The sequence below is a fragment of the Apaloderma vittatum genome, unplaced genomic scaffold (genome assembly GCF_000703405.1).
Source record: "Apaloderma vittatum isolate BGI_N311 unplaced genomic scaffold, ASM70340v1 scaffold14535, whole genome shotgun sequence".
NCBI classification, from domain to species: domain Eukaryota; kingdom Metazoa; phylum Chordata; class Aves; order Trogoniformes; family Trogonidae; genus Apaloderma; species Apaloderma vittatum.
In genome coordinates, this window is record NW_009716598.1 from 15,111 (window position 1) to 30,299 (window position 15,189).

General features: G+C 42.3%; 1 protein-coding gene across 2 annotated transcripts; it reads left to right on the top strand.

Annotated features, from left to right (window-relative positions):
* The first annotated feature begins 619 nt into the window (after positions 1–619).
* On the top strand, positions 620–11,257 carry LOC104274079 (guanine nucleotide-binding protein subunit beta-4). Of its 2 annotated transcripts, XM_009869604.1 has the most exons (9): positions 620–722; positions 4,977–5,015; positions 5,744–5,850; positions 6,652–6,715; positions 7,409–7,571; positions 7,771–7,837; positions 7,966–8,167; positions 9,435–9,651; positions 10,907–11,257. In XM_009869604.1, exons 1-9 carry the CDS (start codon positions 666–668, stop codon positions 11,011–11,013), a joined length of 1,023 nt encoding a protein of 340 aa, XP_009867906.1. In that variant the 5' UTR covers positions 620–665; the 3' UTR covers positions 11,014–11,257. The 2 variants fall into 2 exon arrangements, with proteins under 2 accessions (XP_009867906.1, XP_009867907.1); XM_009869605.1 differs by lacking the exon at positions 4,977–5,015 and having other exon boundaries at positions 666–722.
* The last annotated feature ends 3,932 nt before the right edge of the window (positions 11,258–15,189 follow it).

A 15,189-nucleotide genomic window follows, 5' to 3' on the forward strand; every position in this document is an offset into this window, starting at 1 on the left:
AAGGTTGCTTTGAGTCCTTGTTCAGCCAAGAACTGCTTCAGGCTGCTGTGGGCAATACCAGCACGACGAGGATGCTTTTAGGGATGGTTTGGCCTTTCCTGGCCCTTCTCACTGTGTGGGTGCCTTCTAAATGAAAACGGCGTCGTGCCTTGCCCAGGAAGAATATAGAAGAAAGTTGTAGAAAATCTGCTATTGCAGCTGTAGTCCAGGGCTTTCATTAACATAAAAACCATCTTGGATTTCATGTGCAAAGGTGCTTGTATGGTGAATGTTTGAGGCGACCACTGCAGTCTTTGCTCTCTGTTGCCATCTTGGGGTGAAGAGGGACAGAGGATTATTCTGGGTGGGTGAGAGGACTGGCACTACCAACGCCTTCGCTAACGGGTTCTTAAAGTTCAACGGGTGGTTCTGCTGAGAGTTGCTTCTGTATTTAGAGTATACTGCATTTAATTCAGGAGTTGAAAGATCTTAGGTCCCGCCAAATTTATTTTGTGCGCTGTGTGCTAAAAGGAGTATCTGTTTGGAAGCCTTTCTAAAGGCAGAATAACTATATATAGTTTTGTTTTTTTGTAAAGAGGAGAAAGCGGTACTGAAACTTATTTTTCTTTCCTCTTCTTGACAGGTTTTCTTCACCGGTGGAGTGTGAGAAATAGAGGCTGAGGAAGATGAGTGAGCTGGAACAGTTACGGCAGGAGGCAGAGCAGCTGCGAAATCAAATCAGAGTAAGAGTTGCTAGTTGCTTATTTTCTGTGGTAATGTTCTTCTTTTAAAGAAATAAAGTCTAAAGATCAGATCTGTTGCTCCTGTTTAAGTTGTGCAGAGCTTAATATATTTTTATTGTATTTTTTAGAAGTCAGAAAAATTCACCCGTTGGTATAGTGAAACGCATTCGTAATGTACATTGAACAAAACGTTTTATTTCCTACTGAAGTTTGCTGTATTTTGTTACTATGGTGTATGCAAGCTTTTTATTTTAGATGATTTTAAAAAATGGAGAATCAAAGTAGGCATGACAAGTTGGGGTTAAGGGTATTGGAGAAGCTTGTTTCTGGGCTAGAAGTGACCACTGTGCTGCCACTCTTGATAAGCATGTAGGTCAAAGCATGGACTGTGAGAAAAAACCTGCCAGGCATGAATGTCATTTTCTATAAGCCCTATTATTTTACTTCCTACTGTATTTATTTTTTTGAGAATGTGGATTCCCCCATATGAGCTAATTTTGTGTTGAAATTACTCATTGAAGATAAACCCAGTATGAGCTGTCATGCCTAAAGCCAGTTTACCGGGAAACTGTTGCAACACGCCTGCGTGTTTCAGCGATGCAGTTTTCAGGAGAGAGAAAAGTACGAAGTGTAATGAAGATCTTCGAAGTCTGTTTATTCTTCATCAAAACTGCCTTTTCCTAAACATGAACGTGACTGATCTGGAAATGCCGCATTTACGAACATTCCTGTCACCTAAGGGTGCACATTCCTTAGAGTATCTTGTGTGCACACTGGCTTTCTTAGCACGGCACCTGCTGCTGGCAGCGGTTGTTCTGTGCCGCTCTGCTGCTCAGAGCTATCGACCACGCGGTGTAAACACGCCACGTGTTGGTGGGTGTGTTGTGCTGGGGGCAAATGCTGCTTTTTTGGCTGCTCAGTTGCTGCCATCCAAGGAGAGCTCTGGGTCCTGCCCTTCTCACTTCATGTGGACATCAGTCTGTGCTGGGGCACTGGGCAGCCCTTCTAGCAGCTCTCCGGAGGAATGCTTTTGAAATACTTTTTTCTAAAATTTAAGCTTTGTTGCGGCATTGCACGGGTAAAAGGTAGTCTTCGTTCAGTCTTTGTGGTGAGTCAGGTTGTACCCAAAGTTGTGTCGTGTGAAGAAAGAAATACCAGGCAGTAAGAGAGCCAGACTGTGCTGCAGGAGTGTTTGCTTTCTTAGCTCTGGAGCGTAAAAATCTGATTGGTCTTTTGTACAGCGACTCCGTTTTGTGGCTTTAGGTCGATTTAACAGTTCCCTTGTAACTCTTATCACCCAAACTTGTAACTGGATCCACACGGAGGAAGTTGAGTAACCACGGCTGTTGCTGCCTCTGGCGGCTTTTCACTCGACATCGGCAGTTAGCGTTTGCCTCTTCACACCTGGATTCGGGGTTTGATACCTTCTGATTAATTGTGACGTCAGATTAATATGCAATTAAAAATGCTCTTGATGACTTAATTTCCAAGTAACTTTCTGACTGAATAATTGAGTTCGTGTTTGCATAGGTGAATATCTTGCTTATTGAATCGCTGCACAGTTTTCTTTCTAAATAAGAGATTTGTTTGGGAAGGGTAAGAGGATATATACAAGATATTAAAAAAATATAGGTTTTTAAGTGTCTAGAATATCCAGTGGTCTGGTAATTTTCAGGAATTATTTCTGATGTGCTTCTAAAAAGAGGTGGGCTCACTTAACGGCATCTGATGTTTTATATATAGCTAGAAGTTTGCTGTCTTAATTGTTTACAACTCTTGAGTTTTGCCTGATATTTTCTCTAACAATCTCCAAAAATTATCATTGTGCATATAAGTAAGTTCCAGATAAGCTTGTACCTAGCAACTACCTAAAGTAGAATAAACTGCACATCAGTTTCCCAATAGGCTTTTTATAGTCTGCAGTATTTTAGAAATGGTTAATGATTTTTTAATTTATATATAAATATTTATTTTTTCACAGTTTCTAGGTGATGTGAGTACCTTTGCCCTGCCTGTGCAGTTACTAAAGCTGGATCTTTGTTCTGTACACAGACTATGCTGGAAGGATAAAATAAGACTGCATGCATTTTTAGTGCAGGAAGTTTGAAATATCAGTGGACAATGAACTGCTGGCTGCCAGGATGGCGGCTTTATGGTTCAAATCGATTCCTGGCTCTGTGTATAATAGATGTTCCCATGTGATGCGTGTCCTTACTTTGAGAAGTGAAATTCAGGATACGATTTTTGGATGTGCTGCATACTTGGCACTGTCATTTGAAATTAAATGACACTATTTGAAATTAAATGAGATGCTATATTTTAAAAATACGTGTAATTCAGGGGAGGAAAGAAATCTTTGTGTGTGCTAGGAAATAGTAGGAGCTACAAAATGATCAATAGCTTTTTCTCACAAATTCTGCATTTTCCACTGCACGAACTGAGAAAAACCTACAATTAACATAGGGGAGGTTTTTTTCTGTGTGGCACTAATGATTCTGTTACGGTGATGCATATGTAGAAATGGCAGTTCAGATGTGAGAATTAAAATAGCCTGTTGAAACTTTGTTAGTCCTGCAACTTTTACAATCCTATGGCAACTATTAGACAGCCTCGACTATAGCTGGTGCTAATAGCTATTTCTTTAAGAAAAATTGCTTTGTTTTGTTTGGACTGAGTTCAGAATTCATTTTATGTTGAACATCTTCAAGTGTTTCAGCTAAACTGAACAATTAAGGTTGTTTAAAATCCAGCGTGTTTCTTCCTGTGGATGAAATAAGTCCTGAGTGCTAGGGGATTTGCTGCTTTGGTATTTTAAACCCCTCCTGATTCCAGACGTCAACATTTTATAAATATTTCTACAGTTCAGACATTTTAAAAATAAGTTGAGATGACTTAATCCACTCTCAGGCTTGCTTTCTGGGAGGAAAGCTGTAAAGGGTGGTCAAAATAAACACGTGCTAAGAAATTGTTAAAGTTGCAATGTCAAGTAACTTTCAAGCAAGAGCTTGAAAAATTAAGATCCTAGTCTGAATGTGTTGATGCACTTCCAAAATGTGTAAGTGTTTCCTTTCTTCCTCTCTAAAGAGGACGTTGCCATTAGTGTACAGATTGAGTGCATCCTTGGGGTGGGGGACACAGAAATTGGTGGTGAAAAAGCCACCTGGCATTTGTGGGACGCCTGCCTGGTTGGATACAGAAGCTGGAAGAAATCACAGCGAGTTCGAGAGGCTCTCCTGGCTGGTCCTTCAAAGCTGCCGTTGATAGTTTTATCTTGTGCTTTAGAGTTCCTGTCTAATTTTAAGCCAATTATTTTAAAGCATGCTTCTCAGAAGTGGCTGCTGACCCTGTGCCTATTTTTGTTTTTCGAAGTCAGGAGCCCGAGTTGCAGGAGCACGGTGCAATCGCAGTTGTAACCAAAACCAGGTTTTGCAAAATCGAAGTGTTGCAAGCTGGGCTCAGCGGTGCTCGCCTCCGTCAGGTGTCCAGCCTGTTACGTGGACTGTACAAATGAAAGCCAAGTCTCTTTTCTGAATAATATGCAGAAAGTGAGTCCTTCTTGATAGAGTCTGAAATAATGAAGGAAAGAGAGAGTATCTGTATGGAGCCCTGAGCACCATCCACACCGTGAAATGAATGAGGGCGTTACCCGGGTATTTCTTTTCCTTCCTTTTATATGAACCGTGCGAGCGGTTGGAGCTGCGCTCAGCCAGCTCTGCCCTGCTCTCCGCATCCTGCCTCTCCCAACCAGCCTGGACCCACCTGCGATGCCGAGGGTGTCGCTGCAGCAGGAGCTGGCTAATTAACGGTGGGCGCTCTGTGGTTGCTTTTTCAGGTGGACGAGTCCCTCCGTCGGTGCTCAGCACACCCTGAGCAAGGACAGCCCCGCCGGGAAGGAGTGCGGGGAAGAGGGTAGGCGCTGGGACTTGAGGATGGCTCCCGACGCCTTTGAATCACGTTTTTTTTAGAGAGGGAGATTCAAAGGTTGCTGGGGCACAGCCCTAATTAAGTCCCTCTTCCTCCACTGCCCCCCTAGCCTGTGTGCCCGTGCTTTAGATTCCTTGGACGGCGAAACAATTAGGGTGACAGAAAGCATATTGGCTTGTAAGTTGTTAGTGGGTTGTGGCTTTTTGTGTGGTGAAGTCGAGCTTTAGAGTTGTTTTTCCTTTAAAGTCGTTTTTCCTTTAGCTGTTTTCTCTCAACTGATGCTCAGCATTGCTTTTCACATTCAAATTATTCCACTTTTTTTTGTTTCAGGATGCAAGGAAAGCATGTAGTGACACAACTCTTGCTCAGGTATGTTCTTGATTCTGTACGTGGGCTGCTACTTGATACATGAAAAAATTAAAATCCTTACAATTTATGTTTGCAACATGTTCCTGTTTTACTTTATTCTGTCAGTTACTAAAGAAGCCTTTGGAAACGGGCTGTGTATTTATACAATTATTTAAAACAAAGTAAAACAACTCCACCAAAACACCAAACAAATAAAGCAGAAGAAAAAACCCAAACAGCCAAGAAAACCTGCCACCATCTTAATGGGTCCTGCTTCCAGTTTGCCTTTTAAATAGAGTGTGTTTATTGTGTTGAGTATATTTACAAAGACTTAATGAATGTCTTTTAACTGTGTTGTGGGAACAAAGGTATTTCACATTTAAAGTTCTGCCAGGCTTTAAAAAGTAACATTGTAGTAAGTGTTGGAGGATTTTCTTCCACAGGTTTTAACTGAAAACTTTCAGATTTGATAATCTGAAATAATCTCAGTATTACATAATAGTATTTTTTAAAAACTCTCTGATATTTCAGGTATAGCCATGGTGAAGTGTGTTAATGTATCTTCTGTAGAATCTTTTTTCTTCAGGATTGCATGAACCTAATCCTGAGTTGCACGCTACATTTTTTTTGTTTGTTTTTTTTTTAATGTTGCATGCTAGAATAGATTATTTTCTATCAAAGATACTTAGTTATCCTGTGTGTTAAAAATAGTTCTCAGTATCTCAGGGCTTTGTTTAATTTATTTTTAGATCACAACAAGTCTGGACTCAGTGGGTCGGATTCAAATGCGAACACGGCGCACGCTTAGAGGTCACTTAGCCAAAATCTACGCTATGCACTGGGGATCTGACTCGAGGTTTGTACGAGTGACCCTTAAACGCTCTGCTTACGGGTTGGAAATGGGATTGTCCGCTGGAGAATTAGGATCGGGTTTTGGGAGCCTTATGCTCTGGTGTTGGTGCCCTTGCAGGGGTCACAGACCACGACTCTGGTGGTTTTTTTCTCTTTTTCAAACTGGCTTGGATCGCAGAGCAGTAGCGGAGGAGCCTTGACTGGAAGGAAAGGTGCTTTGCTTGTTCTTACCACAGACATTTTGCCTTCGTTTAGTTTTAGCTAAGTTCTTTGAGTCTATTTAAGGAGAGGACAGTATGTGATGGGGCATGTTTTTGGGTTGATGGATACTCTGTTTTCCAAGACACTGAATAATTATGTAACTTCTGTGAAAACAGAGACTTAAAAACTTTATGGACAAATTTTATTTAATTGAAAAAAAGATCCTTGTACACGAGAGGAAAACTTCCTTAGCTTCTAGGGTACAGTATGGTTAAAATATTAGTGTATGAGAAATAAAAGCAGCTGCGGATAGAGTTCATAAACATGTTTTCAGTGTGATTTTGTCCATTGTTAATCGTGAGTCCTTGTGGACGTGTGATTCTTTGGTCAGGTAATACACAGATCTCTGCAGATTTTTACCAGCAAATGCCTCCCTCTCGTTCCTACCCCTCCACCCCCGCAAAAAAAAGAAAATAAAAAAAGAAAGTAGTAAAGAAATCATGAAACTTCTGCATCACTTGGTAATCATGCATGATGAATGTCTATTTTGAGAATTTTATTGTTTGTTTTATATTAACATATTTTACTTTGTGTTTATGTTTAGGCTACTAGTCAGTGCTTCTCAAGATGGAAAATTAATTATTTGGGATAGTTATACAACAAATAAGGTAGAGTTATTTATAATCCATGTCAATAATTCATGCCTAATTTGAGTGTTTGAGGGGGCTCATTTTGTCTGTGGTTGCAAGACAAGAAGTGACGGTCTTTCTCTAATTCAGATGTAATTTTTTTTTATTTCCTGACTAGCTGATTATTAGCGATACATTGTAGGTTGTGTCTCAGGAGCCACCGTTCTACATAATACCTCAGAATTTATAGGAGTGCTTTGCTTTTGAGGGCGGAGAAAGGAGGAGGAAAAAGAAAAGGAAAAAATAAAATGCTGTTAAATAATAAAAGGTTAGGTAGTGTGTAGAATTTGGATTGCTTCTGCAAACTGTCCAGTTACTATGGGTACAACCATGCTATTTTTATAACCTGTAGTTCAGAGATGTAGGAGAATTGGACAAAGTAATTTAAGTGGGCTAAACAAATGGTGTAAATGTTTAAGTACCAAATAGCTTTGCTATTAAATAACATCATACTGATGTTCTTCATACCTACCCCGGGGACTGCTGGTACTTTCCGTCCTAGTATGTATGAATATGAAATAGGTTGTAATATGTTGTGAAATCAAAATACTGAAATTTAAGACACACGACCTACTTGGTGTGTGAAATCTGCCGTAATTCATTAACTGATACAAATGGCCGGACGTGGAGCTACCGCGTGCCGTGGCGTTCACGAGCCGTGTCCTCCCGCAGATGCACGCCATTCCTCTGAGATCCTCCTGGGTGATGACCTGCGCCTACGCGCCCTCCGGGAACTACGTTGCCTGTGGTGGGTTGGACAACATCTGTTCCATATACAACTTAAAAACCAGAGAGGGCAACGTGAGAGTGAGCCGGGAGCTGCCAGGACATACAGGTCAGCCATGTGCTTCCTTCATCTCTGAAGTGTTTGGGTTTTTTTATTGCACCAGATGAAACAATTTCACCTTGAGGTGTGCGGTGAGCTGCAAAATAGTTCTGAACTAGCTGTGGGAGAACTCCAATCACTGCTTTTGGATTTTAAACTTCAGTTACTACTCCTGGGTCTGAAACTAACATGACTGTTTTGATTTTAGGATACTTGTCCTGTTGTCGCTTTCTAGATGACAACCAAATTGTCACTAGCTCAGGAGACACCACTTGGTGAGTTTTGGAGCTCTGATGGCCTTTTTTTCCCCATTTTTTCCTTTTGTCCTTTTCTTTCCCTCTACAGTGCCTTAATTTGTATTTAAAACTTAAACTCTCAAATAACCCCATGCACTTATCTGCAGCGCTTTGTGGGATATTGAAACTGGTCAACAGACCACGACATTCACTGGGCATACTGGCGATGTGATGAGTCTCTCCCTGAGTCCGGATATGAGGACTTTTGTTTCGGGTGCCTGTGATGCCTCCTCAAAGCTTTGGGATATTCGAGATGGAATGTGCAGGCAGTCGTTCACAGGACACGTGTCAGATATTAACGCAGTTTGTGTAAGTGATCATTTGTATTTCCACGTGGGAAGAAAGGGGCAGGATAAAAGCTGTATTTGCATGAATTCAAATACCATCTTATAGTTACTGTTACCTTGATTTAATATCAATTACTTTTTTGGGGTAGAGACTGGAGAATTGTATGTAACAAAGGAGGTTGTCTGATGACTTATGATCTAGTTTCTGAGTTACTATTACCATTATCTGTAACACATTGTTCTTGGAATAGTTTCAGCTGTGTTTTTGTTCAGTAGCTGAGTCCTTCCTTTTTTTAAGAAGCAAAGAATTGAGGAGGGAAACTTTTTGCGGTGCAGCAAACTGAAAATTGTAGATGAGTGTGATATATGAAGAGGAAGGAAAACAGCCAAGCATCCTCATCCTCAGGTGTTTTGTTGAATGAAAGTGTGCTTGACATTTTCTGTTGAAAAGAGCATTCAGCAAAATATTCTGGAAGGCAAAGTTAAAATTGGTACGTAGGTTGACTATTCATCTCTGGAATCAGTTTGTAATATTTATAAACTGGATTATATTTCCTCTCTCTCATAGTAACACTATGTTCTGATCTGCAAGATACAAGCTCTGATAAATAGGGAATGAAATCTAAGTCTAAGCTGCATCTGTTTTTGATAAACATAAAAAGTTATGAAGGCTGAGAAAATACCAAAAGCATGACCAGTAGAAAAATGCAGTTCCTATACTTAGACCTGAATCCTGAGATGCGTCGAGCTCTCGTCGTTGCCATGTCAATCTCTGTGGCTGTTGTAAGAACGACTCTGAATTGGAGTAGACGGGGTTTTGGGGTTGGTTTGGGTTTTTTTGGGGGGGGCTTGGGGGGAGCAGGCAATGAAATTGCTTGCTTGCAATCTTCTGTCTTGGCTGAGCCAACCTGGCTGGCCAGCTCCGGACAGAACATCGTGTATCGCTGCTTCCCGGGCCTTCCCGGCCCACAGCCAGGATGCACATCGCTGCATTTGGCTTCGTTTTGTAGGCGTTAGTCGCATCCCTTTCGACTCCTGTTACAGAGCGCACGGGAACTGTCTGGGTAAAATTCCAGCTCTTCTGGTGTTACCAATACTATTCTAGAAGTGTTTTGTGGCATAGCTGTGCGTAAGTGTTTTTTTTTAACGTGAAGATTATTTTTTAGATTACATATTTCTGCCTTTGTCTGATCAACCCAGCAAAAGAATACTGTGATGTTTCTGAACTCATGCACAAACGGTGTATTCTTCTGCTGTCAAACTCTTGTCTTTTAATCTAAAACTTCCAGTTTTTCCCTAATGGACACGCGTTTGCCACTGGATCCGATGACGCCACTTGCCGACTCTTTGACCTCCGAGCCGATCAGGAATTAATGATGTATTCGCACGACAACATCATCTGCGGGATCACTTCTGTAGCCTTCTCAAAAAGCGGTCGCCTTTTGCTAGCAGGTTATGACGACTTCAACTGCAACGTGTGGGATACCCTGAAAGGGGAGAGAGCGGGTGAGTACCTGTCACTGCAGCGAGCTGAACTTTTCCAGTGCCTTAGCAGGAGGTGGATATCCAAACTCTGTGCAAAATGCAGACCCAGGTCATTGCCAGTGCTTCTGCTGATGTTATGGGATCTGCTTGCTTCCTTTTAATGCTCTTTTCTGTAGGAATGGCATCCTTTCCTTTCATTGCATTTGGTTAGATCTTCCCGTTGCCACATTGGGTTACGGTTTTCACCTGTATGAGGTGTGGAGAAATGCTCCAAGTCAGGGAAATACTCCCGTTCTTGGGTATTGGCCATTATGTGTCTGTGTGCTGGCAGATACCAGCTCCTGGGGCTAAGGAATGGCCTCCAGAGTGACAGGATTTCTACAGAAAATATATTCTGCTCAAGTGTATGAAATGAAGGAATGAAAAATTACACGTTTGCATTGACTTTTGCATCCATCAGAGGAAACAACTCAGCAGCAAGTTACAGTAGTCTTTTTGCCTTGGGGACCATAAATTCCAGCTGTTGGGAGGGAGGGGAACTGGAACATGTCTGGTCCTTGAACTGGACACTTCTGGCAGGACAGACAGCGTGTTTATAGCATAGCTGTGTCTTTCTCACTTCCTACAGTAATTTAAATGATGGAGCCTGATTCAGTTCTGATCCTTGGTTCTGCTGTTCAGACTGAAAATACTTTTTATTTTCTTAAGGGATGTGGACAGGCTGAGTTTTAACTGACCTGGACATGGTACTGAGGGAGAGCAGAATGGGCAGAAGGAAAGTAAAACCAGTGTGGGAGGAGGCAGGGTGCAGTGCTGCTCGTCTAATAGTCTGGCACATTACGTGGGGGATTTCTCATCTTCAGAAAACAGGAAACTCAAGGTAGTTCCTGTATCCAGGGCATTGTCAGAAGACATCATGTTTGATTTTGGAAGTCCTTGATGGCTGAAATTGTGGACGGCGTTGCTGAAAATGGGGAAAAACAGTGGAGAGCCTGATGAGGGTGAGGAGGTCTTGGGGCAAAAAGGACAGGTTGTGAGGGCAGAGAGAAAAATGCACATATTCTTGGAAACCTTGCGGTTGAGTTTCTTGGTGTGGCTGTTGTGATGTACATAGTTCTTCAGGGTAAAGCAAAAGGATGATTAGATTCTGCATTGCATATTTTTTATTTTTTTTTAGCACATTGGAAGACTTTGGTGGGAGAGCAGAGTAACAGCTGAAGTCCTCAACATACCAACCTTCTGGGAATATTAACTTTCGGTGCTTCTTCTTTTGCAGGTGTCCTCGCTGGCCATGACAACCGTGTCAGCTGTTTAGGTGTTACTGATGACGGCATGGCTGTAGCTACAGGGTCTTGGGACAGTTTTCTCAGAATCTGGAATTAACTGGGAGCCAAACATGTACATTCTCCATTTGAGATCTGGAGAGATCAATGCTGCAGCCTATAGCTGTGAAATAACATTTCTACCTTGTATTTGCAGGTGAAGTTTTTCTATTCACTGATTATTACACAAAAAGGCTTTCTGTAAACTAGAAAAAAAAAATCAAGTGAAGAAATATGGGAGGGGGGAAGAATCACTGACTTTTTAAAAGGGGCCAGCACACATAATCATGGTGACCGACAAACTAAGAGCCAGTCTTTTTGTATTTGGTGGTTTGGTTAGATTGTCCTTGAAGGGTTTTTGCTTGTGCTCAGTCTGCTAATCTTGTACCTTTTTTTTTTTGTACATAACAGAATATACACATTATAGCAGCCAATCATGTAACATTTGTCTGTATGTAAAGAAATACGTTTGCATTTTTTTAAGGACCTACATTTATAGCTTTGCTTTTAACCCAAGATGTCACTTCTGAGTTTTGTAGTGGACGAACTAGATCGCTGTTTTAAATGTTTTTGTGAATTTACTGTAGATAAAGTGAAGCCAATGGTATGTATGTGTTTTTATAATGGAAGGCATTTGAATTGTTTGTTAAAGGCCCTGGAGACTCCCAGTTAATACCTACCGCCTTATTCACTCACTCTTGACCTGCTTGCCTATTTTCAATCATGGGGGTTCTTCTTAAAGCCAGTGGTTCCTGGTTCATCCATTGGCAGCTGTGGCCTCCAAACACCAAGGAGTTAATGCCAGGCAGACTTGCAACAACAGCAAAAATAACTGAAAAATAAAGTAAAATTAGAAAAAAAATTTTAAAAAAAGAAAAAAATCTGGTTCCAGAAGTATTAGCTTCCCGCTGCAGCTTTTTGCATCAGTTATCCCATGCAGTCCTTGGGAATGGAAGCCCAGTGACCGGCACTGCTGTCGTTCAGCAGCCGAGTGCTTTTCCTTTTGACAGTTCAGCTCGAAGTAAACGAGATGGTTTTGGCCCATCGCAGGCTCCGGCTGATTTGCACGAACGGGATGATTTGGCGTGAGGCCACCTGCGTGTGCAGGAAGCGGTGCCTTTGCAAAGCTTGCTCGGTGACCGCCACCAGCTGAGAAATTTGGGAGGACTTTGCTTAAATCCCTAAAGAAGATTTAAATGGGCAGTTAATCACCTGTAATCCTCCTCCAAACGAGGGGGTTGCCAAAGCATACCACAACCAAAAGCGCTTGTCAGTTATGTGCAGTGTGAATTAGAAAAGGAATTGTGTAACTTACAGTGAACCAAATAACCTTCCTTACCTGTGTGACCCTGTCAGACTTCATCCTGGAAACTCGGCGACTTGCTTGTCTCCTGTGGTCGCAGAGCTCTGGGCATGGCGGCGGCTCATCGGCTGCTGCTGGTTCTGCAGCCCAGTCACTGTAAATAACCATTTCCCCTCCCGCTCCTGATTTTGTTCTCATTTGGATGTCAGTTGCTTACAGACGGTAGGTTCTGATCAAGTACAGTTGAGTGTAGACACAGGACAATCGAGGGACTGAACTGATGCCCATGTGAAACTCCCCGGGACAGTCGCTGAACTCGTTGGTGCCTGGCGGCCGGCGCTCGCCCTGGGTGTGCTCTGGGGAACCCGAATGGCTGTGGTGGTTTTGGAAAGGGGAATTAAGTCTATTGGCTTCTCTTAAGTGACTTATTTTCAAGACACGTGAATTTTTAAATCATGGGGTCGGAACAGGGAATGTCCATCTGCCCTCGTCCGAAGTTTTATGGGGAGTCTGGGTATCTCTGGGTCAGGTGGTCAATATAAGTGCCCAGTGTCTTGTAATCTACCAAAACAGATTTGTGGCTGAGGTGACTCTTTGTTGAGTTTTTGACATTTGTCATCCTAAATTTCAGTATTTCCAGACTGTGCCTGTAAACTTGCCATGTTCATAATGGTGAAGCTGCCAATAAATACACCGATCACAGTAAATTCACTTCTTTAAAGAAAAAAACAAAACGCGCATCGTGTGCCGAAGGGGCTTGCCTTCACTAACAACAGACTGTGGTGTAGGACCAAAACGCCGCTAAGTTGTACGTCACAGGAATTCCCCAGCATTTTGCTTTGTGAGCTTTAACAGAACTGTTACAGGATTCTTGTTACTCTCTTAAGTGAGCAGCTCTTTGGGATCTCGCAGACTTGGTTTATTTTTTTAGTGATGCACTTGGTTATTTTTTTTAACTCACAGCTGCCTTGAGTGAATCATTCTGGAAATTTGTTACTAAGGAATTTTAAGAAAATATTCTTTTTCTAAAAGATTTTTTTCCATGGAAGTGTGTTTTGAACCGATTTCCTGGTCAACACCTTTGGAAAGGCAGGTGCCATTTTTACATTCTGGTATTAAAGCTAGTTTCTACTTGTGAAACTCCAAGAAAATCCACTCAATTTTACAAATGTATATAACTTTTCTTAAAAGTTTAGGTAGACTGTAAATGTGGCAGTGGCTCTCGTAGAGGCATTACTGCAGATGATTTCACTATCGTTTGATGGGCGATTGTTGGATTCAGCTGCTTTTTTTATTTTAAAATAAATAATGCCAGCTTCGTGCTGATGAGGTTTCCAGAGCATCAGGCCAACACCTGCCATGTTTTGCTCCTCTGGTAACTGGTGCCTGCGGGGCCACGGGTCCCGTGGAGGCTCCTTCTGCACGGGGAAGCTCAGGAGGAGTCTGAGCGCGGTGGGGAAACAGCGTCTGATGCTTCTTGGGAACTTAGAGAAAGCTTGTGATACACCCTGCCAAGGTGATGTTTGCTGTTTAATTACTGTCCTGGGTATTGTTTAGATTTATTTTCAAGCCTACAGGGTTAATGTAACACGTGGTTGTTACATGAGGCCAAATAACGAACTTGCATGAGCTCTGTAGTATTTCATTTTTTTTAAACGTGACGTTTCAAGATTGATGCCCTTACTAAAACAGATGTGATTTTAAGGGTAGAAGCTCAAACTCCTCTTAATAGGAGGAAGGTAACGAAATTACCCTTCCCAGGTTGTTTTGTTTTTTTTTTTAAAGGTTTTATTTCCAGCTTGGAATCTCAAAGGAAGGTTATGTGCCTGTAGCTTAATGTGGGCTCAAGCGCACAGCTTGTGCGATTTCTAACCGTGCACCGCGCCAGCGCTCGCTTACGCAGCGGATTTTGCAGCACAAGTGGGTACATCTTAACCTGTCGTTAGAAGTTTGTTGCCAAACTGCATCACTATCTGAATTTCAAATAACTCGTGTAATTACAGAAGTGGAGTAACTAACTAAGAGCATCGTGCCAAAACAGTGGCAGGGGGTAATGCTTTTCCTCTGCAAAGTCAGCCAGCTACGGCTTGCGAAGGGGAGCTGTGTGCTTGGTGGAAAACCATTTATTTCATTCAGGTACAGTTTTTTTTGTCCGCATTTTCTAACATTGACTTAACTTTGCAATAGAGAATACTCATCAGGCGAGCACCCAGCTTGGGCTGGTTCCCGTGTAGACTCGGACATCCGGGTACCGGTAGAGAAATTGATTGAGATTCTGGAAACCACAAAAAAGCTTCTCCGTGGCATCATGCCGGCATACGCTCGCTTGCTCCAGTAACATGGGCCTGTTTCGCTCTGCCTCCAGACCTTTTTATCTTCCAAACATCGCTGTCCTCTGTCTTGAGAAATTGCAGACATGTCGCGGTGTCTGGCAGAGCGCGAGAGTTTCACGTATCACCAGCACCACAGACCATTCCAAACGGACCGTGGGCTGATCAGGCTTTCCCCTCCCCGCCGAAGGAGGGGCCCTGGCCTTGAGTGGGCGAAGCGGAAGGGCTGTAACAGCTGGTCCTGGTGTGCTGACTGTACTGCATGGGTCGGAAACAGTTAACGCGTTAACTCTCAGTTAGTGTAACCGCTGTCCCACAGTGAAGTTCACATGACTTTAAGGTGGTATGAAAACATTGTGAAAAAACATTCCAAGAGTGCTTAGTCTTTTCTTCCTCGAGGACACTGTCACCTCCACTAGGTTTAGTGCTGTGCTTTAAGGTGTTGGTGAGAGTTTTGGCTAATTCAGCTAGTTGGTATAAATGGTCGTGTAGCAGAATGACTGATTTTTTTGAGATAGCATTTCCTGTACAAGTAATTAAGCATGGGTTGATGGTGCACTTTGTATACAGTAACCTGGCATGCATGCTGGTAAACTACTTCCTA